Raw genomic sequence first — 21,892 nt, 5'->3', positions numbered from 1 at the left:
CGGGACACCCGGACCCTGGCACAGACACATGCGGACAGGGACAGTCGCGCACCCTCGGAGACAGCTACATGGGCACGAGGACAGACACACACCCCCAGACAGACACACAGCGGGACAGACACCCAGACACACACACAAGGCCAGACATTAAGACACTCGCACACGCCTGTGCACTTGGAGGTGTTCACAGGCGCTCAGTCACACCACAGCCATGCAGTCATCGACACACGCAAATGCACAACGCACGGCTATGTGTGTGTGCACACACGCATGCTGACAGATGTGTGTGCACGCACACACGCACACGCATCTGTGTCTGCATGTGCCCCCCACATGCCTGTGCACCCAGACACACGTGCGCACACACGCACATCTGCACGTGCGCGCACACAAAGTGTGCAGACACACATGTGCACCCAGACACGCGTGTGAGCACCCGTGCACATCTGTATGTGTTCACACAAGTGCACAGACACACGTGCACCCAGATACATGTGTGCAGCCATGCACATCCGCACATGCGCACACGTGTGCGCAGACACACATGCGCACCCAGACACGCATGCGTGCACCCGTGCACATCTGCACGTGCACAAAGTGTGCAGACACACATGCGCACCCACATGCATGCACATCTGCACGTGCACACCCGCACGTGTGTGCACACTTATGGACACCGGGCTGGGGCAGAGCCGGCTTTGGGGCGCCCGGCCCCCGGGGCGGCTGCTCACCCCCTCTGCGCTCCGGCACTTTGCCGCAGGCCCCGGTCAGTGCAGAGGGAAGGGCAGTGGCTCCCTGAGGGGGATCAAAGTCCGTCGCTTGATCCCTGCCGGCAGTGGGGCTCCCCTATCGCCACGGGGTCGCTTCCGTGGTGCTGCGGGGAGGCTTTGGCTTTCCAGCCCTCCCCGAGCACGTGCAAAAATGCCCTGCACAACCCAGAGTGCCTAAATCAGGGCCCTTCCCTCCGGCCCTGCGCTCCCGGCTCCGGGGGCGTTTCCAAGGCGGTTGCACCTCTGCACGAGGCCGGCGTCGCGCTCTGACGGCATTGCATTGCCGGGAGAGGCAGCCAGGACATTTGGCCGTGAGCCCCGGGGAAGGGCGGCGCGCGGAGCCGTCGGCCGCGGCGCTGGGGAAATGCCGGGGCGTGCGGCCGGCGCCAAGCGGACCCTCCCCGCGAGAGCCCAGGTGTCCTGCCAAGCGGCTCGGCCTCTCTTTTCTAAGAACGCCTTTTTTGCAGATTTAATGCTCTGCTCCACCGTGCCCTGACCCCTCCCGGGTCCATGGGTGGCCGGGGTCAGCGCCCAGCACTGCCTGACGGAGCAAATTCCCCCGGCATCGATCGCCTGCGCTCGGCCTCCCGGCTGCCTCAGCCCTGCCCTGGCCTCCAGCTCTTGTCGTCACGGTAAACTGTGGCTGGGGACGCCGGGACCTGCCCTCGGGGACCGTCTCCAGCCCTGCAGGACCTGGCGGGGACACGGGTGTGCAGACAGGGTGACTGGATGCGGGAGTGGGAGCAGGGACGGCGTTTCCCTCCTGCTGTGGTGCATCCGGGGATGCTCCGTCCCCCTGAGTGGGGAATGTGGCAGGGACATGTCCCTGGTGACATGCCTGGGTCATCCCACCCCACATCTGGCCCCACAGCTGCCCTTGGGCCCTTCATGCTGTGCCCCTTCCCGGTTTCACTGCCATCAGCCGTCTCGTCCCCTGGTTCCTCTGGTCCTCCTTGGTCTGGGGTGGACGGACACATCGGTTAGAGCTGGGCTAGGAGGTGCTTCAAGATTTAGGGACAGCTTGGGGACAAGACAACAGGACTTTTGGGGCCCAGCATCACGGCTCCTGATGGAGATCTTTGCCATATCCTTTTGGGTTGTCCCAGCGGTGCCCCGGGGTGATGGAGGCTCCCGAGGATCCGACAGCAGCGCTCCAGCTGGAAAGGGGCAGGAAATCTGGGAGCATCAACGCAGCTGCTTGCTAATCGGGCAGCACCTGGGGATGCGGTGGGGAGCAGGAGCCCAAAATAGATCTCGGTGGCTGGTGGCAGCTGTAAGAGCATCGGAGGGGAAAGGGAGCATCAGGCTTCGTCCCGGAGATGGGGAACCCCTGGCTTGGAGCAGGGCTGGTTGGCGCCGTGCACCCTCACGTGACGAGGACGCTGGTCCCAGAGGTGACCCTGGGCGGAGGGTCCTTCCTCCGGGCTGGCTCCTAGTGCATGTGGCGAGGGGAGATTTGTCCCTCTGAGTCCGTGGGATTATTTGCAGACCAGCTCCTGTGCTGGTGGCACCATGACGGTGCGGTCTCGCGTTCACGCCTGGTCCAGTGGTTATTGCGATGACGCTGGTGCATTTACACAGCGCAACCACAGGCTTTTGGGGCTATCTTGTGAGAAATGCAGCCTGCAAACATCCTTGTCGCCTGGGTGACGCTGGCAGCCAGCAGCCCCAAGGACTGGGCGGACATCACGTTTCCAGTGTCCCGGGGGCAGATGCAATGCCAAGAGCAGCCCAAGGGTGATTTTAGCCATCCCCACTGAGCCCGCAGGGGATGCGGCGAGTGCCGGGACGGCGCGGTCCCCTCCGCAGCATCCCTGGCAGCTGGAGCCGGGTGGATGCAGGTATCGCGGGCCAGGCTCTGCCACCCACCGATCGATACAGAGCTGGCGTTTCCGTGGCAGGAGATAAGGTCTCTCTTGGCAGAGCAGCCCTTCCCATGAGTCACGGAGTCAGCTGCTCTCCACGAGCAGCGGGGAGGATTAAAACCTGAGCGAGTGAGAAAGAGCCTTTCTCCGCGCAAACAAGAGGTGGGAAAAAAAAAACAAAAATCCAACTTAAGGCAGTTGTGCGCATGACAACACACGGGTGTCCCTGGACAGGTGGCTGGGCCTGTGTCCCCTGCCCCGCGTCTCCGGCACACGCTCCCCTGGCACAACGTGCCTGTAGCACTGTGCAAACCCTCTTCGCAAGGTGGGAAACCCCGAGGTCGGTGAAGGGGCCTCGGTTGCCTCTGCTCTGCCCGGTGCCGTGGGGATGGGGGTGTCTCCAAGTGGATCCGTCCTGCCCCGCTCCGACGTGCCTCGTGTCCTTGGCAGTGACTTGAGGACAGCTTGCTGTGCCCCGTGACACCCAGAGCCCTTGAGCGGTGGTCAGACACTGCCCCGTGTCCTCCCACGTCCCGTGGCACTGGCAGACGCCGGGTCAGCAGAGTCGGGTTTGCAAGCACGAACCCCAAGCAGAAGCCCCATTTCCACGGCAGCAGTGTCCCCTCTTGAGCTTCATCTCTGAACACGGAGTCAGCGGTGCAGCCGTGGGGCCTGGGGACCGTCACCTGGGACCTGGCTCCGTCTCGGGGCCTGTTTACAGCGTTTGGCCCTGATTGCAGTGTTTGGCCCTGGGCTTGGCTGGAGATAATGGATAACCCAGGTCCCGAGGCGGTTTGTTTAAGTGCAGCCCCTGGCACATTGCCTGGCTGGGCGGCGCCTTCTTTTCCCTGCAAACCAACTCACCTCCCAACAAGGCTTGAGGGCAGGATGCCATCTCCACCTCCAGTGGCTCTGGGGGAGCCCGGCTGGGCTCTGAACTGATGGAGAACTTCTTCAGCACATAGTTTATCTGCTGGAAAATGCAGCCCAGGGATTCAAGGCAGAGTCTTGGCATCCTGGTCCCCAAACCGGAGTTTCACAGAGCGCGCACAGCCCTGGTCGTGATTCTCTGCAGCCGGGCTCAGCCCCACAGGGCCGGCTCAGGGGGCTGTGTGGGGCGGCGCGGGTGGGGGATGCTGCTGCTGCAGCTGGTGACAACGTGGCTGCTGGGACGGAGGCATCGAAGGGTCCTGGGGGCTCCGTGCTCCTCCCCAAGGGCAGGGTGAGATGCTGAAGGCAGGAGCCTGTCCCGTCCCTTTGGTACTGCTTTGATGGCCAGGCAGGATGGGTGAGAGGGAAACCAGGCTGCCGGACACCCGTGTTCTCCTTCCCAAAGCTGTCAGAGCCATCCTCTGAAGTGCCGGCATCCAATACCCCTACGGAGGGTCTGGCAATGGGAGCCAGCACTTCTGGATATGGGCTGCGGATGCCCCTTGTCCTCAGGCTCTTACGGGCTCATGTCCCTGATCTCCTGGCAGGTCTTGCTCTGTCCCTGGGGACTCCTTCCCTTTGGCCGGGAATCCCAGCGCTGGCTGGGGAGGGGATCGGCTTCTCCAGCAGCGAGCAGAAAGGCCACGGAGCCGGGCTGGGGGCAGGGAGTCCCCCGGGACACACGGATCCTGACACCTCTGGGTGCTGGATCTGCCATGGAAAGCCACGTTGGCCCCAGGTTGCTTCTCTGAGCTCGGAGCACGGAGCTGAGGCATGGCCAGGCCAGGGTCCTCGCTGCCAGGCCGGGGGGGAAGCGGTGGGGACAGGCCAGGTCACCCAGGTGACGCAGAGGGCTGGCGTGGGCACCGCCGGTGCCTGCCTTCAGGAGCCGCAGCAGCCGCCCGCAGTAAATGCACGTCCCATCACTTATTCATGTAGCTGGGAGGCTCGATGGGCTGCCGCGAGCCTCGGGCAGGAGGAATTAGCTAACTAGGTCAGGAAGGAGGGGTGGCAGAGTCGCTCGCTGGCTAATCCGTGCGGGCCCAGAAAGGCAGGCTGGGTGCTTTGGCTGCGTCCCCTGGTCTCTTTGTGCAGAAAAGCAGGAGTTGCACCGAACAGTCAACCCGCCTGTACCCAGGGCAAGCGATGCAGCCTGGCTGCAGGGCCTGAGCAGCCAAAAAAAGGGGATGCTCTGAGCATCATGGACCTGCAACCCCCGGTACCCCCCGGTGCTGCAGCTGGGCAGATCCAGGTGAAGGATGCTGCTGTTATCCCTCTGCTTTGCAGCTCACTGCCACTCTGTGCGATCACGGGGAGCAGCACGTCCGTCTGCCTGTCTTACTCCCGGCAGCAAAGGGACAGGGCTGATCCTCCCTTTTCTGGGGTCTTAAATATGCAAAGCACCAGCACCAACTGCAGAAATGCCGGGGGGGGGGGGGGGTTAAGCACCGCAGCACACAGCCCTGTGTGTACGTGCGTGTCTGCGAACACACCTGGGAACGGGCCGTGCAAGTGCCACCAGCCCACGGACCACGGTGCTTCGCTATCCTGGCCCAGGAGGGTGAAAAGGTACCGTGAACAACTAAACTCCTGCCGAAGACACCCACCTCCCCGGGCTGGCTCCCCAGAGGCTGCCGGTGTAGCCGTGTCCCACTCTGATGTCACGTAGCGTCTGTTAATTATTGATGTAAAAGGCACTTACTGAAGAACTGCCTTGTGCTGTGCTGCCTCCCCCCGGCACGTCGCTCCAGCCGCGGCCTCCCTGCCAGCATCCCGCTCCTCCGGGACATCGCGGCAGCCCCCGCTGTGATTTATGGCCCAGCGCTGGTGGTGCCTGGAGGCCACGGGTCGGGCTGTCAGGGTTTAACCCTCCAGCTGCAGGAGTGGGGAGAAGCGCGTGCAGAAGGGCAACACTTGCATTTTGCTCTTTCCCCCCTCGGTCTGGTCGCGGGTTCATGCCGGGTGACTGGTGTTCACGGCTTTGCATCCATCAGGGAGCAGCAAGGTGCTCACCCTGACCCAGGACCTTTGGTTTCTCGCTTGCAGCCTGGTCTTGTGTTACCCGGAGCCTCTCCACGGACCTGCTGCATCTCCAGAGGTGGAGGATACTCTTTATCCCGAGTTTCCAACCTCATTTCACCCATTTTCCCTATCCTGAGGGCAGGGACCGGCGTGCACAAAGCAGCTCCCAGACATATGCCTGGTCCTGGTTTGCAGACACGGAGGGACAGAGTCACTGCTGCTTTGGCAAGTCGAGGCCAGCGGTGCGGGACAGGGGCTGAACATCTCGGGATTCTCCTCTGCCCTAGATGGAGGGTCTGCCTGGCCCTACTGTGTTCCCCTCGGGGGGCTTTAGATGATGAAGGATGGGAAGTCCTGCTCCCTTTATGCTGATCAGACTGACCACAGGAAGATTCTTGCTCTCAGGGACTTTTCCCACTCCTCTCCATCACTTCCCTTTGTACCTCTGCAATTCTCTGACCTCCTTTAAGCAACATAGACAGGAATCTGCACCTGGGACCTGGCTAATGGTGGCTGCAGACAAACAACCACCATTCCCTCGGACTGTCCTGTTCCTGGTTACGCTTGGCTCTGCTGAAATCCATTTTGTTTCTCCCCAGGCTTTTACCGTAAAGTCGCTCCCAGTTTCGATCCAGCCTTGCCCTGAACTCTGCTGCCCCGCGGTGAGGTCTCGCTGTGCTTCCCCATGGAGGCAGCAGCAAAGCCCAGCCTGCCTGAGCCAGCCCGCTAGACCCGGGACTACCACAGCCGGCCGCGCTTTGCTCCTGCTGCCAGGGCATCTCGACAGCTCGAGGGTGCCGGCTTGGCTCCAACCCCCCGGAGCGCAATAAATGCAAAGGGGAAGGTTAAAAGTGCAGGGGCCGATGGAGGAGCCGGAGGAACAGACAGCGCAGCAGAGGCAGGCGGGAAGGGTGATGAGAAAGTGTTTCTAGAGCCACTGAGGCACCAAATGGAAATAATGCAAAGTCATCTGCGCGCGGAAATAATCTGGCGTAAGCGCGGGAGAAGGTGGGATGAATCACGGGTGATTCCCTGCTCAGTGCCCTGATGTCACTGCGACAGCGGGCCGATGGGGAGGAGATAGGAACGTAACTGAGAGCAAGATGTAAGGTTATTATGTCCTTGTGTGACTGTGTGATGTCCTGGAGAAGCCAGCGCAGGTCGTGCCAGCCTGTTTCAAAGAAGTCCCAGCAGGACGAGATGACAATAATGCATTTAAAATACAGTGGGGAAATATTTTGTCCTAAGATTAAATTGGGAGACTCCCTGGTTGTTGTGATGGCCAAAAATATCTGCAAGTTCAACAGGGATCAGGCAACTTTCCCAGAGGCAGGTCCCCCAGGCTGTTAAACATGATGTCCCGTAGCCATGGCCCGGGAGTCCTTTACCTCCCCAAATATCCCTGCCAGACTGAGGATGCTGGTTGCCTGATGTAGCCCAGGGTGGCAGCTCTTCTGGATCGAGAACCCTACAGTCCGTTGTGAGGTGCACACGCATTGTTAATAGTTAGCAGAAAAAGGCTGTTTTTCTGCTCTCGGCTTGGAGTGAAGCCAGAGGACGGACAATGTTGCTGCTGGGATGTAAATGTTTGCTGTCTTTAACACGAGAGAAGATGAGCTGCGTTCGCGCGGCCAAACGATGCTTGGCTCAGTGGGCGCGGGGCAGGGGAAGTGCTGAGACCCTGCGATGTACTGCTGGGATTTCCCCAGAATGACCCAGCAAACCACATACCCAGGCAGGATAAGGGAACAGTTAATTCAGGACTTTATCCACAAACAATTTCAAGCTAAAAATATCCCTCCTCCAGGCAGCACCATTCCAGGAGAGCACATCTTGTCAGCCCAACTTGTTGCCTTTTTTGACGGGATTGTAGCTCCGGCTGATAGAGACACGGTGTTGCCGTCTTGCACTCATCTCTCTCCAAGGCAGCTGGCTTGGTCTCTCATCGCAGCCTGATTTAAAAGCGTGCATTTGATGGAGTGAATATGCAATTAATACGAGGATTAAAGCCTGACTGCTGGCAGATCTGAACATGTAGATGAGACACCATGGAGTGGGTCTCCCCCGGGATCAGTCCTCGGTTCAGCGCAATCCAGTGGTCCCATCGTCGGTCTGCGTGAATGCGTCTCCTCTTTTGGGTGGGAAAAGCAAGGGAGCAGCAAACACGCTGGCGGGAGGAGGTGACTGTCACAGCCAGAGCTGAACCGCGTGGGTGCACGACTGTGACCCATCAGCCCGAGTGCAAATCGTCCCTAAGAAGACGGAGAGGGCTCAGGGGGAACGTGGGCAGCTGTTGGCATCAAGACCGTGCTGGAAAGCAAAGGGTTAAAGCCACTCTTCATCCCAGAACTCTTCCTCAGAGTCTTCTGCGAGATCTTGGCTCGGGTATTGACGGACTCTCCGTGACGCTCTGTTTCCATCCCTTGGTGCCTGGCAGTTGCTGGCAGCATCCCTCGGGCACTGCTGGCCCATGGCTCAGCCTCGGTGGCCCTCGGGCCGTGGGTGCCCTTCTTCCAGCTCCCTGGAGCCCTGAACGTCTCCACAACTTCCCTCCTGAAGGTGAGTGCCGTCCCTGGTTTAAGGCTGTCCGTGTTGCTGGGCGCTTTTGGCCCATCACTGGAGGAGCTGCTTGGAGGTGGGAGCGGAGATGTGGTCGCATGTTTTGTTCTGACATGACGGGCTTTGCGCACTCTGCAAACGACCATCAGGGAGAGCTGGATCCATCACCCATTTACCCCCTCACTTCCCTTGAGCCTTCAGACCACGACCACCGCATGGCTCGCTGCAGCAGGACTCACTTCCACCAGCTCCGAGGGCCGATCAGGCCAGCCCGGCCCCTCCCGGGTGTCTCCCCCATTGGGAAAACCTGATTTGTACCTCCTTATCAGAGGCACGCAGCACTGGGGTCATCTTCCCACGAGCAGATGCAGGGCTTGGAGAAGTCCTGCGTGCCGCACACGTGTGCAACGTTCCCTTATCAGTGCTTTGGCATATGTGGCTTGGAGTGACATGCTAGGCTTTCTCACTCTTTTGGCTCATTTTCCTCTGCTTGCTGGGTTTCTTCAGCGTCCTGTTTCCTCCATGGGCTTGCTTTGCTTTGGCCAAGTACAAGGTGAGGGCTGGAAATGATATGGTGTTGCCTGGTGCGAAGCAGCACAGATGTCTCCAGGTCTAGCGCAGTGGGATCCAGGAAAGCGTCGGCCTTGTTCCTGCAGCCAGAAGCATCAGTAAATTGTTTTTCCATGATGCAATGACCACACAGCTGTGGCACCTCGTGCTGAGCGCCGATGGACCTGCCTGTGCTCCTGAGCCCAGAGTGGTCTGGATGCGTGTCCTGATCCCGCCCCAGGTCGTCCAGCTCTGTGCTTGGAGCTGGATGGGGCTTGTCGCTCCGGGGGAGTGATGCCCCGGAGCAGGGGCTGGAGAGCAGACATGGTTTAGGCACTCAGCACAGGTCCTTTGGGATGAGATTTGGGGAGGTGGCAGGACCCCCCTTCATCCCCAGCCCACCACCCTGCTCTTGTGGGAACCTCTTCTCTCCTCCACAGACCCCGCAGCCCGTGGCAGTGCCGCAGGGCCTTTGCGGGGCCTCAGCAGCTCCCGGATGCAGTGTCATAGCAGCCCTTGGAGCAGGCTCCGGATGCGGGGCCAGGACACCGGGGTCCCTCCTCCAGAAGCCCCTCTTGTCCACGGGAAGGGCGACAGTCCAGGTCCGGGTGGCTATATTGGGGCCCGCGCTATTATTAGCCACCCTCGCCCACGTAGGCAGCTCATTAAGTTTTTCCCGTTGTGGTAGCGGATGTGGGTCAACGTTTGAGGTTTCGTTGTTGATTTTTTTAATTTCCTCTTCAAAACAGATGAGTTTCCTCCCTGCCTGCTGACGACAGATGCCGCTGGGGGCCGGGCACATCGGTGGGGCGGCGGGACGCCACGGCTGATGGCCTCTCTCCGGAGATAGGCAGCGCTTCGCGGCCCACCCGGGGCTGCCCGGTGAGTGATGGAGCAGGGTGGTCCGCGGGGCGCCCACCGGCAGAGCCACGCGGAGAGGGGCAGAGCTCTTCTTAGACAGGGCCGGGGCATGCGGAGCATTGCCGGGGAAGCGGGAACCTGGGGCAGGCGGGCGGAAGAGCGAGAGATGGATGGACCCGGCTTGTGGGGCAGAGATGGGTTGTGGAGGCAGCAGGGAGACCCGGTGTACGGGAGAAACGGCTCCTGCACGCGGAGCAAAGAGAAACCTCCTTTGCCGAGAGAGGGGCGGGGAGCAGAGCAGGGGCAAGAGGGTCTAATGGGGACCAAGCTGGCGGTGGCAGAGGATAGGGGTGGGGATGGGATGCTCCGGGATGTGCTAGAACAAGCGAGCCATGGCTCGGTGCCCCCAGTCCATGGACCTGGACACCGCGGCCCCTTGCTGGGCTCTGCAAAGCCGCTGCGTCCCACGTGCCCTGGGGAGGTGGCAGGGGGACAGTTAACTTTCACACGGGGTGGGTGCAAGCGTCTCCGTTCCCCTCCTGGGTCTGTGGTTCCCGAGGGGCTGGGATAGGCAATAACCCCCAGCTGCCTGCTGCTTCCTTGGGCTGGATTTGGGCCCGGCGAATGCCTGGGCTGGGGTGCAAGGCTGGCTCGTCCCTGGTCACCCAGCTGCCCCAGCCTGGGGACTGTCCCTACCCGGGGAAGTCCAGGCCCACCAGGCCACGGTGGGCACGTCTTCTCGCCGCACACCCACGTGCCCCCGCGCAGCCCTGTGCCCGGCTCGGCTCTGTCCCTTGAGGTGACATCCTGGCCCCGAGCACCGTGGAGGGGCTGGGGGAGCCGGGCTGGCTCTGCCTCCGAGCGCAGTGCTCGGGGGAGGCTCTGCTCAGCAAACCCCCAAGGTCTGCGAGGTCCCGCCTGGGGCTTCAGCCCGTCCCGCATCCTGCCTGGGGCCGGTCCGGTGGGAGGCGAAATGGGGAAATGGTGACAAGGACGTGCTTCGTTCGCATCCTCCCTCCGCCGGGGACTTTCAGCGCAGCTGTGGCCCCGCGTCGCGGGACAGCCACGGTGGGGGAAGGCCCTGTGCCTCTGGGGCCGGGCTGGCTCCAGGCCGGGGGGCGCATGGCCGGGTCTCGGTGGCTGCCTGCAAAGGGGCACCCGGGGGACGGTGCCTTGGATCATATTGTCGGTCCCTGGGTGCGGGTGCCCTGAGCCAGCTCTGAACCAGACACCTCTGGGTCCCTGTGGGGCGGGGAGCGAGGGAGCCCGCGTGAAAGCCCACCACTGGGTGCCCGGACACCTGAAATCATCAGCCCTAGGCACAACCCTCCCACAGGCTGGATGGCCCCCCCGGGAGTGAACCCCCATCCCCAATGAGTCCCAGCTCTGGGTGCTGGTGGATCATTTTGTTGGGGTGTTTTTTCTCGTAAGGTATCTTGAGGAGAAGCAGTCAGGACAGGGATGGGGGCTCGGGGCTGTGCTCGTGGGGACAGGGACGTGGGGGTCTCGGACGCTGTGAGGGCAGCGACTCAGCCCAGAGCCTGGAAAAGGGGCACTGTAGATACAGGCGATCCCCTGTCACCGGGGCCGGGATTCGCAGCACAAAGGCTGAGCTGCGCTGGCCTTTGATGAGGGGCAGCATCTTGGCCGTTTCTTCAAAGCGCTTCCCTTTCCTGACCGGCAATGCTGGAACAGAGGCCTACGTCTGGACTGGGATGCTCCCCCCACTCCAGCGCCTGTGGGACTGCGCAGGGCAGTGCTCAGCCCAGCTCCAGCCACGGGGACACGTGGCAAGAGTGGATGGACCTGTACAGCTGGGGAAACCCTTCCCTCGTGGCTGGGGTTGGAGGACGGGAAATTATGGGACTTTGCATGGTTTTGCCTGGGCTGGGGGGCCCCTGTCTTCAGTTCCCCAGACTGGGCAACTCCGTCCCCGGCCAGGACCCACCCTGGGGAAGGGAGAGCTATGGCAGGAGGTGAGGGACCACGTGTCCGTCATCGGCACCATGGAGCAGCGCACGTGCTGAACACCCCCTGCTCTGGGCACCCAGCAGCGCAGACGGGTGCTCTCTGCCCAGGACGTCCCCAGCATCCCGCTTGGCCGGTCCCCACACCAAGCATCGCCCCACGCACTCCATGAGGCCGCGCAGCTGCCAGCCCAGCAGCAGCCACCTGGTCGCAGGGACCATAGGCTGATTTTGAGGACAAACCCTGCCAGAAAGGCCTGCAGTGACTTGCTGGGGGGAAAGGGACGAGCCTGCGGGCTCACAGGTGCAGAGGGCCCCGGTGGAGATCCCCCACCTGCAGCAGGGCTCCCTGGGGACAAGCCCCGGCGCGCGGCGGCTGTGCAGCTCGGCTGCTCTGGCGGCTCTGGATTGCCGGATGAGAGCCGTCCGCCTCCTCGCTCCGTGAGTGGGGCAGGGGAGGGGGGCTGCCGGGTCCCAGGAGCTGGGAAGCAGCTTTGTACATCACACGTTGCCCGTGGTGGTGCCCAGAGCTTGACTCGGTGCCACCCCAGTGCCTGCTGACTCAGGGCCTGACATGGGCTGGAGCGTCTGTCGGGGGAATTGGGGCAGGATCGGGCTATCTGAGGGCAGCTGGTGCTGTGGATCCACCAGACAGACAGAATGCGTCACCCTCACGGGCCATGCAAGTTGAGGAACGTGGCTGCAGGTCACAGGTGGCATGGTGGAGTCTGAGGCTGTCTGCAGGCTCAGGCAGTGACCAAAGGGCATGGGGACCTTCGGGTCACTAGCGCTGGAGCCCAGGCTCCTCTTGGCTGCACCTAGGCTCATCCCACTTCTTCCAGGTGAGGAACTCAACCGCAGTGAGTTGCTGCCCTGGCATGGGGCGCTCCGCATCGAGATCCTTTCGGGGCAACAGGGATGGATCCCAGCACGTGCAGGGATGGAGCTGTACCTGTCTGGCACCCTGCGCCCTGGCATGGGCCCCCTTGGTCCTGCCCCAGGCTGTCCTCAGCAGCTTCTTGCTGATGCCCCTTCCCCAACAAGGATGTGGGACCGGGGACCTGCTAAAGCTGCGCTGCCTGGGGACACAGGCCCCCGCGCTGCTCTGTGCTGCCAGCTCAGGGGCTGTAGGATGGAGAGCAGAGGTGAGCAGGGAGGTGCGTCCAGCCTGCATATTCCTGCCCCGTCTCCTTTTGCCTGGGGGAAAGCAGGGATCCAGCGGAGATGTGTGTCCGTTCCCCGCCATAGATGGTCCCAGCCCCTGGAGGCCTTCATCTCCTGTGCCCTCCCCGGGATCGTGCCTGACCCCCCTGCCCTGGCCCCGTCTGGCAGCCACAGAGCAGCTCTGTGCGCGTTATCTTGGCCCCAGCAGCACTTCCGTTTGCTCGTGCACATCCAGGCTGCCCACAGCTCCCAGCTCCGTCTCCCTCCAGCAGCTTGGTGTGGCGGATGCCCATCAGCACCCGGGGGCAAGGCATGGCCTGGGGCAGAGCATCCCTGCAATGGGATCTGCTCCCAGTAAGGCCCAGTGGAGCTGACAGGGGGCCAGGAACTGGGCACCCCGTGCCCTGAACCCTCTCCCTAGCGCTGCGGTGCCCCAAGCCCTTGGAGCCGCAGTGTCACCCTTGATCGTCTTTGCCTTTCTTGGCCTCTAGGTCACAGCCCTGACCCCTTGGAGATTTAGGACTTGCACAGACCATATGAGGAGGCCGCAGCATGAGGAGGCCACATGTCCCTGGTTGGAGGGGGCCCTGCATTGCCCTGGGGTGGGGGGGGCAGTGGGGTGCCACACATGGCAGCGTGAGGGTCTGGCTTGGCAGAGATGCTGCACCTCTGGGTTGCCCCAAGGGACTACAGACCAAATTGGGGCTGGACTGCAAGGATTTCCTTGGTTTCTGGACGTCCTAGGGTCTCCATTTCCAACTAGCGGTCAGAGCAGACAACTAGTGACAGAGTGGAGCCTCCTCGTCTAGATCTCAGAGCTGACAGTAACATCAAGGCACGGGGTGTCCCCAAATGCCTCATCAGTTCTTTGCGGCCCGAAGCACCTCTGGGATCAGCAGAGGCAGGTCTGGGCCTTCTCCTAAGTGGTGCTGAGCATCAGGAAAGCTGCAGGGTCCCAGCACCTCCAGGCCCTGGCCAACCTTCCCTGAGCCCAGCTTGGGTTTGGTCTTGGAGCTGGGGTCTTTGCTTGTCACTGGCTGAATGGAGCACGTCAGGACAGGGGATGGGGTCCCTAAGGGGACACTAATGGAGCTGTGTTGTGGTGCTGAGCAATGCGGTCACCCTGAGTGGTGGTGGCTTGCTGGGCCTTGGTCATGCCTTGTGAAACGTGTCCTGGGGAGAGGAGGCATGCGCAGTCCCACCCTGCCTCTGCCCTCATGGCCAGGGAGCACCCCTGGGCATCTTCCCACGGGTTGGAGCTGGAGGAGGCCATAGAACCCCCTCTCCTCATGCCCCATGGCCTGGACACAGCTTCACAGCTCTCCTATCCCTGCAGGGTCTCCTCTTTGCCCAGGAGAGCCCCGGCCCACCCGGTGCTGCAGGCCATGGAGGGCGCGTCGGTGCTCAGCCCATCCTCGTGGGAGAAGCGGCGTGCATGGGCCAGGCAGAGCCGGTGCTGGAGAACCACCGTGGTGGAGGAGGAGGCCGCTGCGGCCATGCAGGACGTCCCTGAGCTGCAGCCACCTCACCTGGACGACGTCTTCCTCGAAGGTTGGGGGCTGCAGGGAGAGCCTGGGGGTGTGTGTGCATGTAAGCGTGCCTGTCCATGTGCATACGTGTAAGTGTGCATACCCACACCTGTGCATGCGCAAATGGACGTATGAACGTGTGCATAAGTGTGCACACGCATATGGATGTGCACATCACGTGCAAATGGATATATGTGCAGATGTGTGCGTGTAAATGGACATGCATGTGCTCACACGTAGGTTGGCACATTTGCAAATGCGTGTACATGCAAATGGATGTGTGAGCATGTACATACTTCCAAGTGTGCACATTTGCTCATGTATGTGCAGGCAAATGGATACACGTTTCGGTGCTTGCATGCAAGTGTGTGCGTGCCCATGGATATATGTGTGCTTGCATGCAGGTTGACACGTTCGGAAACACGTGTGCCTGCGAATTTGGTGCATACACATATGCGTGTGTGAAAATGGAGCTGGAGCACGTGCATGTGCGTGTGTGTGTGTAAACACATGGGCTGTGTGTACTCGTGTGCACGTGATCATAAACCTATATACCTGCACATATTTCTAAGGGTGATGGAGTGCTTTACAGTCAGCTAGAGGCTCTTTAACAGCTCCTGCTCTCCCTTCCTCATAGTTTTCTCCTAGAATACCTAAAAGCTTCCCTGGAAAAGTTTCATTTTTCAGAAATAGCTCAAGTTCTTCGGGAAAACCCAGTCCGTACACCTGCCGCCTGGTTCTCCATGGGTAAATCCTCTGAGTGGGACTGGTGGCTTTGCAGGCACTTGGATTCGGTTCTGGTGGCACGGGGATGTGCATGCTGCTGGCCCAGATGGAGAAGCAATGTGTTCGGGGGGCAGCAGAGGCAGGACGCATGTGATGCCTTTGTGCTGGGACCAGTTTTGTGGTTTTTCCAAGATTTTGAAGAAATGCAAGAAATAAAACCCCAGAGCGCTCTCTCTCTCTGAAGAGTCTGAGTATCCTCTCTCCTCGCCAAGCCTGGTGTGTGATGGGCTGGATGAGCACACCGCTGGCATGCAGAGGAGCCTGCTGCTTGTGGGAGGGTGTGGGGGATGCTGAGAGTGTGACTGCGGCTGAATTGGATCCCTGCATGCTCGGATCGTCCTGGTTTATCTCACGGGTCTTTCTTGTTCCCCATAGGGACCTCCTCCAGCAAGATAGAGACGTGGCTGCAGGACTGCGGGTGAGCTGGCCACAGCTGTGGGGTGCAGGCAGGGTGGCTCTGGGGACGCCCCGTATGGGGTCTGTGGGGGCTCTGGGGGTGTCTCCCCTACCTGCTTGACTCTCTTGTTTGTCCTGCTCGTCAGTGCAGTTATTTATCCTGGGGAAACTCTGGTCCGGCCTTACACTGCGTTTACACCCAACCTTCTGGACGCAGCCACGCAGCATCTCCTCTTCTTGGCAACTCCTCTTGGTTTCCCCAAGTGCAGAGATGTTGTCAGGCCTGATGCCCCCAAATGCAATTCCCGCGGTGCTTTCTGCACCCTTTTGTAATATCACTGCAGCCCACGGAGGCAATGAGGGTTATGGGATGACACGGTGTCTGCCGTGGCCGCCTGACCCGGGAACCCGTGGCTCACGCCTGGCCTTCCTGGAAGTTGCACAAGAGCTGCAACCGCCGAGGCCCGTGCGCATGTGTGTGAGCAAGCGCCAGCCGGACGGCGGCAATCCCCGCACTCCCGCTCGCCCCTGCACAGGAAACGCAGATGGCTTGTGGCCCCGGCTCTGCCACGCTCCAAGCACCTTAACCCGGCACCTCGCCAGCGCAAGAGAGCCGTTCCCATGGCTGGCGTCACACTGTCGCTTCCAGGAAATCCCCACGTGGGCTGGGGCCGGCTTCCCTGCAAGCGCACAACCCTGCTGGTCCGAGAAAGCAGAGCTGAGAGGTGGCTGCAGCATCCTCCCCGGGGCGTCGTGTGGCTACCATGGTGCCACGAGCCAAGTGCAAGAGGCTCCTGGGTCTCCCGAGGGTGTAGGATCTCTGGGAGCATGGGGACGGAGCATCCCCTGGAGCGTCCCATCACAGCTCCCAGGCCCTGTCCCCACGTACGCCCACCTACAAGCCTCCAGCCAACATCTTCTTAGGTCTGTTGTCATCCAGCCTCAGCCTTGTTCCCGTCCCCTCACACAGCCCCCGTCGCCTCGGGCACCCGGTCAGGTCCCAGCACACTCAGGCCTCCCTCCCCACCTCCAGGGATGGGGACAGGTTGCAGCAGGGCTCTGGGGACGGGCAGTGCTGGGGGGGACGTCTGAGTGGGAAATAACTGAGTTCTGCTCTGGGCCCAGGTCATCCGTGGAGATCCTGCCGGAGGAGATGGGCTTGCCGGGCCCCTACGGTACGTAGGCTTTGCACCACACCGGCTCTGCCCTGCGAGGGGCTGGGGTGCCTGGCACTGCTGCAGAATGCGGATGGGGCTGCTCGTGGTGCCTGCACCTCCCCAAAGCCTGCTCAGCTCATGGGCTGTGCACAAGGCGTGCAGGGCTACGGGAAGGAAAACCAGGTCATCTCTGGCTCTCTGGAGTGGACCAAAGCCTGCGGGGTGGTAGCTGATGCTGTCCCTAGCTCCAGAAACGCTCTGGGTTTCTCTGAACCTCTCAAAACTTTGCTCTCTTGCAGGGTGTGGAAGTGATGGGACCAGCTTTGAGGATGATCTGACGCTGGGAGCTGAAGGTACCAACCCCCTCTGGGTGCAGGAGTGGGTCAAGGGTGGTGGACGGCATTTTCTGCAAGAGTCACTGTCACCTCAGGGGCAGAGCAGCCCTGGAGGAATTGCAGGAGCAGGGGACAGACCGGAGCAGACCAGTGGGCATGGGTAGCTTTTCCTCCAGAGCAGTTTCGATGAGACCGTGGCCTGGCTACCTGGGCAGGGCCACCAAGCTCTCCGTCCATCCCGGGCAGCCAGCTCTGGGCTGTGACCACAGGGAACGATGTCTTGCTCCAGAGAGGGCAGTGCATGTGGGACCTGTCCCAGGCACTGCCCAGGGCCCTGCCTGGGCTGTGGAAAAGCTCCATCTCACTCCCTGCCGTCTCTCTGCTTCCTTTTTCCAGCACTTCTGCTACCAAGGAATGACAAGGCCGTGGGCAGGTGAGATTTTGGGTCCCTGGGGGTGCTGGCTGCGGGGCTGAGGGCAGCTGGCTCTCTCTGTCCCCACGCACCCAGAGGCATCCCGCTCTCAGCATCCCAGCCCCAGTATCTTGGCCCCTGCCCTTCGGGCAGTCTGCGTTCCCAGCACAGCCCAGTGTGGCCCAGCTCTGCCACCAAGCTGTGTCCCTTGCACCTTGCAGGGCCCCTGCAGGCCCAGCTGCTCAGCCCCCAGTCATGCCCACCCCCCTGTCCAGTTCCTGTTGCTTCCCGTGGTGGCCTGTGCCCGTGCATGGCTGGGATCTGCCACGGGCTGTAACTGCCTGGTTGCTCTTCATCGCAGAGCTCTGCGGGACAAGCGCCTCAACCTCGGGCACAGCATGGCATCCAGCGTCCTCTCCAGCATCACCAACAAGACCAGCTCCAGGTAGGGCCATGGATGTCCAGGCAGGGCCTGGGGCAGGGAGCGGTGGGCTGCAGGGCAAGACCCCTGCCGTGAGGGGACCCGTGCCCTGGTGCTGAGCTGGTGCTGCCATCTCCACAGCATCACCGAGATCCTGGAGTGGTGGCAGGCAGATGCCGAAGAGATCCTCTACAACCTGGGCTTTGTGCAGAGCGAGCCGGAGGCCATGGCCCGCATCCCGGCACGCTTCTTCTCGGCACCCTCGCAGGCCAGGGGTATCGACTTCCAGCTCTTCCTGAAGGCCCAGGTGCGGCGCATGGAGATGGAGGACCCCTGCCTGATGCTGGCCAGTGAGTGACACACGGGCCCCTGAGTCCCAGCTGTGGGGGCTACCCTAAACCTTGCAGACGGCAGCAGAGGAGTCGGTATGAGGTTGGACGTCAGTGCTTGGCCACCTCCACTGCGTGTCCTGGAAGGGAGCTCGTGTGGGGGGTCTGGATGCATATGAGGCAGCAGGAGATGGTGGTTATCCACCAGGATGGCTGGGTTCTGCCCCAGCTTCTGCTCCTTTGGGATGGCAGGAAAGACACTCCTGTGCCTCAGTTTCCCCATGTGTGAGCCAGGGAGAGCGAGATGTGCCCTGGGAGAGCACGCTGAGCCCACCCCATCCCTGCTGCAGCCCCGCAACAGCCCCTGCCTCCCAGCCTGGGGGTAAGTCCAGGCAAGGGGCACCAGTGACTTCGGCCAGCCCCATTCGCCCGCCAAGCATCCCTCACCCGGCACCATCCCACTGCCCCTCTGACCCTCCTGCCTCCTCCTGGCCCACCAGGTCGGTTCCAGCAGGTCCAGGCCCTGGCTGCAACGGCCGATGCTTTCTTCTGCCTGTACTCCTACGTCTCAAGGACCCCCGTGCAGCGGATCTCGCCCACCCGCCTTGTCTGGGCCTGCCCCGACATCCCCGACATCCGCATCAGCCCCGCCAAGCCCGAGGCCCTGTCGCCCGTGGACCGCCTGAAAAAGGCCGTCTCTAAGATGTGCCTGTACACGTCGCCGCGAGCTGAGGAGAGCCCACGGGGCCCTGGCCGGGGGCACACGGCGCAGGGCAGCCGGCCCAGCAGCCTGGGCAAGGTGGTGCAGGAGGTGCTGGAGCGGGCCAGGGGAGAACGGTTTCGGTTCGACCCAGCTGATATTGAGAGCTTGGAAGGGGCCACCACCGAGATGCCCATGGGGACATCGCAGCACCGGCGTGGAGCAGAGGGACCTTCTTCAGTGTCACCATCCCTGCAGATGGCTCAGGGTGTCCCCACGTGTCCCCAGCATGGCAGCGAGCCTGCCCCACCGTGCTGCAGAGGGGAGCGAGCATCGCCACCACGGCTGGCCCCGCCAGGGACACCGACTGGCACCAAACCGGAACATCTGGAGTGGCCCTGTCCCCATTGCCAGGGGAGCAGTGACAGCCCTACAGCGACAGCTCCTTCGTGGGCCCAGGGGGCTGAGGATGCCCCTTGCCCCTTGGGAGCGGGAAGGTTTGGTGCAGATGACAACCAGACAGACCCTGCACCCACGCAAGGAAATGCCACCTTGTCTCCGAGGCCGGGCTGCGCAGCCTTCCACGCCGGCTGGATGTGGGCCACCCCCGAGCAGCCAGAGGGGCTGGGAACCGAAGGAGACTCTGGCTTTGGCTCCGGCTCCTGGGGGACCTCACCCCGGACGAATGCAGGGTCCCAGCAGTGCCCCCCACGCTGCCCAGGCAAGACCCCAGACCTCTGTGGAGCGTGTTCCCCTTGGTCAGACAAGCCAAGACCTGGAGGCAGACGGGGTCAGCGGAGCAGGAGACGGTCCCCCATGTGCAACCCAAGGGACACTGGATGGAAAGAGGGTGACGTGTCAGGGCTGCAGGCTTCGGTACTGGGGGGCCTCTCACCCCTCCGTCCCAGCTGGGCAGAGACGCGCTCCCATGAGACCGTGGACTCGTTCGAGATGGAAGAGGTGAGTGACAGTGAGGTGATGCCTGGAGATCCCTGGGGCATGGTGTGTGGGACAGGGACAGCTCCCATGCCGTGGGCCGGGAGAACACTCGGCACTGTGCAGACTTGCAGGATGGACCCTGAGGGTGGGAAAAGGGTGTCAGTGGGCGCAGAGAGGAGCAGGCAGCTGGGGAAGGGGTGGAGGGGAGGAGGGGGCTGGGAGTCAGCAGTAGCAGTGCGCAGGGTGTTACATGGGACAGCTTGGCTGGTGGATAATCCAGGGTAAACCGCCACGAGGCAGAAAAGATCTGGAGCAGTAAATGTCCCTGGTGCGTTACTAATGATTCAGGCTTTTAGGATTTGAATGATTTAGAGCTTCAAATGGAGCCTTTTCCAGGAGGGAGCTGGAGCCATGGGCACCTTGTCCTGCTCCTGCACACATGCTCACACACACACACATGCTCACACGCTTATGCATGCACACACAGGCACACTAGTGCGTTCTTGCACACCCACACCCTCAAATGCATACACACACGCACACCTATACGTGCACACTAATGCACCTTTGCACATGCGCACACGTGTACATGCACACATGCATGCGCTCATACACACACACATCCCAGGTTGTCCTTGCAGCCCCCGTCCTGGTACAGCTCCTCACCGAGCCCTGGTGTGTCTCACCTGAAGGTGCTGAGTGCCAGCGAGGATGACGGTGATGCCCATGAGGAAGCAGGCTGTTCCCTCACTCCTTCCATGAGGATCCGGAGAAGTAAGTTGTGAGATACCTCCCTCTGTGCAGGGGCAGAGGTGGCTGTGGGAATCCAGTGGGGAGGTGGGTCATCGGTGGGGCTGGGTCTGATTTGAGCTGCGCTGATCCCAAGAACCCCAAGAGAAGCCTCAGAGCCTCGTCCCTGCAGCTCTGAGGAACAGCAGAGCTGGGACCCCGTGGAGCCATTGGTGGGGTCTTGGTGGCTGGCGAGCAGTGGGTCCAGTGAGGAGGTTCTGGCTCCCAGGATCTGTCTCCACGTTGCTGTCAATCTCTCCCCTCTGCTCCATGCAGCTCCAGTGAGCTTGCTGCTGACACCCGTATCCGGAGCTCGCCCTCCTCCGTGCACTGTGTGCCCTCGTCAGCCCGGGCAGCGCTGGCGTAGGAGCCCTGCTCCTGAGGCCCCTGAGTCGGACCCAACACGGGCTCCTCACGGGCAGCAGTTAGCCCCTGGGACTTTCTGCGCTGCCAGATTTCCAGGCCAGAGTCTGCCCCGTGGTCCCAGCGTGTCCCCGGGGAGCCGAGGGCAGCCCGCCGAGTGCAGCCCCCAGCAACGCCCCGGTGCGTGCCGGGGTGGCCAGGCCAGCCCAGCCGTGCGCCCCGTGCCAGCGAGTGTCCCCCGTGTCCTAGGCTTTATGCTGCATGCCAGCAGCTGCCACTCCGACAGCAGCGGCTTCATGGAGGAGCTGGTGCCCAGCCAGCTGCCCGCAGCCCAGCTCCACGGCACGTCCTGCCCTCCGCTCCCCCGGCCAGCGGCAGATCCGCGCGGGACGGACCCGACGCTGTGAGGCCAAGGTGCTCCTTTGGACTCGGATCGCGCCGGCCGTGACTCCAGCAGCACTAGGAGCCACAGATGGGTCACAGCCTGGTGCAAGGAGGATCCTATCACTGCATTTCAAACACAGAGACCATCCCGACGAGGCAGCCAGCCAGGGGCTGAGCACCGTGTGTACACCCGTGTGTGTGTGTGTGTGTGTGTGTGTGTGCACGTGTATGCACGTGTGTGTGCGCGTGTAGGTGCACCTTCTGGGTGTCTGACACAGCAGACCTTTCGACTCAGGACTTTTGCTCAGATGGCACAAGCATCCCTCCTCCCCCCAGCCTGCCAGGTGGCACAGGGCCACGGCTCGGCGGGTGCCAAGGTGGGATGGGGGGGTCCTTGGCCGAGGCCGGCAGTGTCTCCAGCTGGCACAGCCGTGGCATGTCCTTGGCACGAGAGGAAAGGAGTGGCCATGTCTCCCCTGCCTCGTTTCTCGGGGCCTCACTAGCACTTTGGAAACGGTATGTTACACATGCTGTAGCGCTTGTAACACTAGGATGGGGGGAAGAGCCAACAGCACACTGGAAATAAAGTTCCCGAAGGGATGGTGTCCGTGCCCCTTCCTGGAGCTGGTGGGTGCTCTCCAGGCTGAGGCAGGTGGGATGTGGTG

At 61.9% G+C, this 21,892-nt stretch overlaps 1 protein-coding gene across 3 annotated transcripts; it reads left to right on the top strand.

Annotated features, from left to right (window-relative positions):
• The first annotated feature begins 7,459 nt into the window (after positions 1-7,459).
• Positions 7,460-21,827, top strand: TESPA1 (thymocyte expressed, positive selection associated 1). 3 transcript variants are annotated; one of them, XM_064498456.1, is made up of 13 exons: positions 7,460-8,146; positions 9,445-9,577; positions 14,024-14,238; positions 14,865-14,963; positions 15,378-15,420; positions 16,524-16,573; positions 16,855-16,908; positions 17,287-17,323; positions 17,664-17,747; positions 17,865-18,073; positions 18,553-19,712; positions 20,384-20,465; positions 21,093-21,827. In XM_064498456.1, the coding sequence occupies exons 3-13, from the start codon at positions 14,073-14,075 to the stop codon at positions 21,248-21,250; spliced, it is 2,142 nt and encodes a 713-aa protein (XP_064354526.1). In that variant the 5' UTR covers positions 7,460-8,146; positions 9,445-9,577; positions 14,024-14,072; the 3' UTR covers positions 21,251-21,827. The 3 variants fall into 3 exon arrangements, with proteins under 3 accessions (XP_064354526.1, XP_064354525.1, XP_064354527.1); XM_064498455.1 differs by having other exon boundaries at positions 20,333-20,465; XM_064498457.1 differs by lacking the exon at positions 14,865-14,963 and having other exon boundaries at positions 20,333-20,465.
• The last annotated feature ends 65 nt before the right edge of the window (positions 21,828-21,892 follow it).

The sequence above is a fragment of the Dromaius novaehollandiae genome, chromosome 28, assembly GCF_036370855.1.
Source record: "Dromaius novaehollandiae isolate bDroNov1 chromosome 28, bDroNov1.hap1, whole genome shotgun sequence".
NCBI lineage: Eukaryota > Metazoa > Chordata > Aves > Casuariiformes > Dromaiidae > Dromaius > Dromaius novaehollandiae.
This window is presented reverse-complemented; position numbering and strand designations above follow the sequence as displayed.

Coding starts and splice junctions, on each gene's coding strand:
- TESPA1 (XM_064498455.1), top strand. CDS start 14,073: ATGGAGGGCGCGTCGGTGCTCAGCCCATCCTCGTGGGAGAAGCGGCGT. Junction 14,964..15,377: donor TGCCGCCTGGTTCTCCATGG/GTAAATCCTCTG, acceptor TGTTCCCCATAG/GGACCTCCTCCAGCAAGATA. Junction 19,713..20,332: donor ACTCGTTCGAGATGGAAGAG/GTGAGTGACAGT, acceptor TTGTCCTTGCAG/CCCCCGTCCTGGTACAGCTC.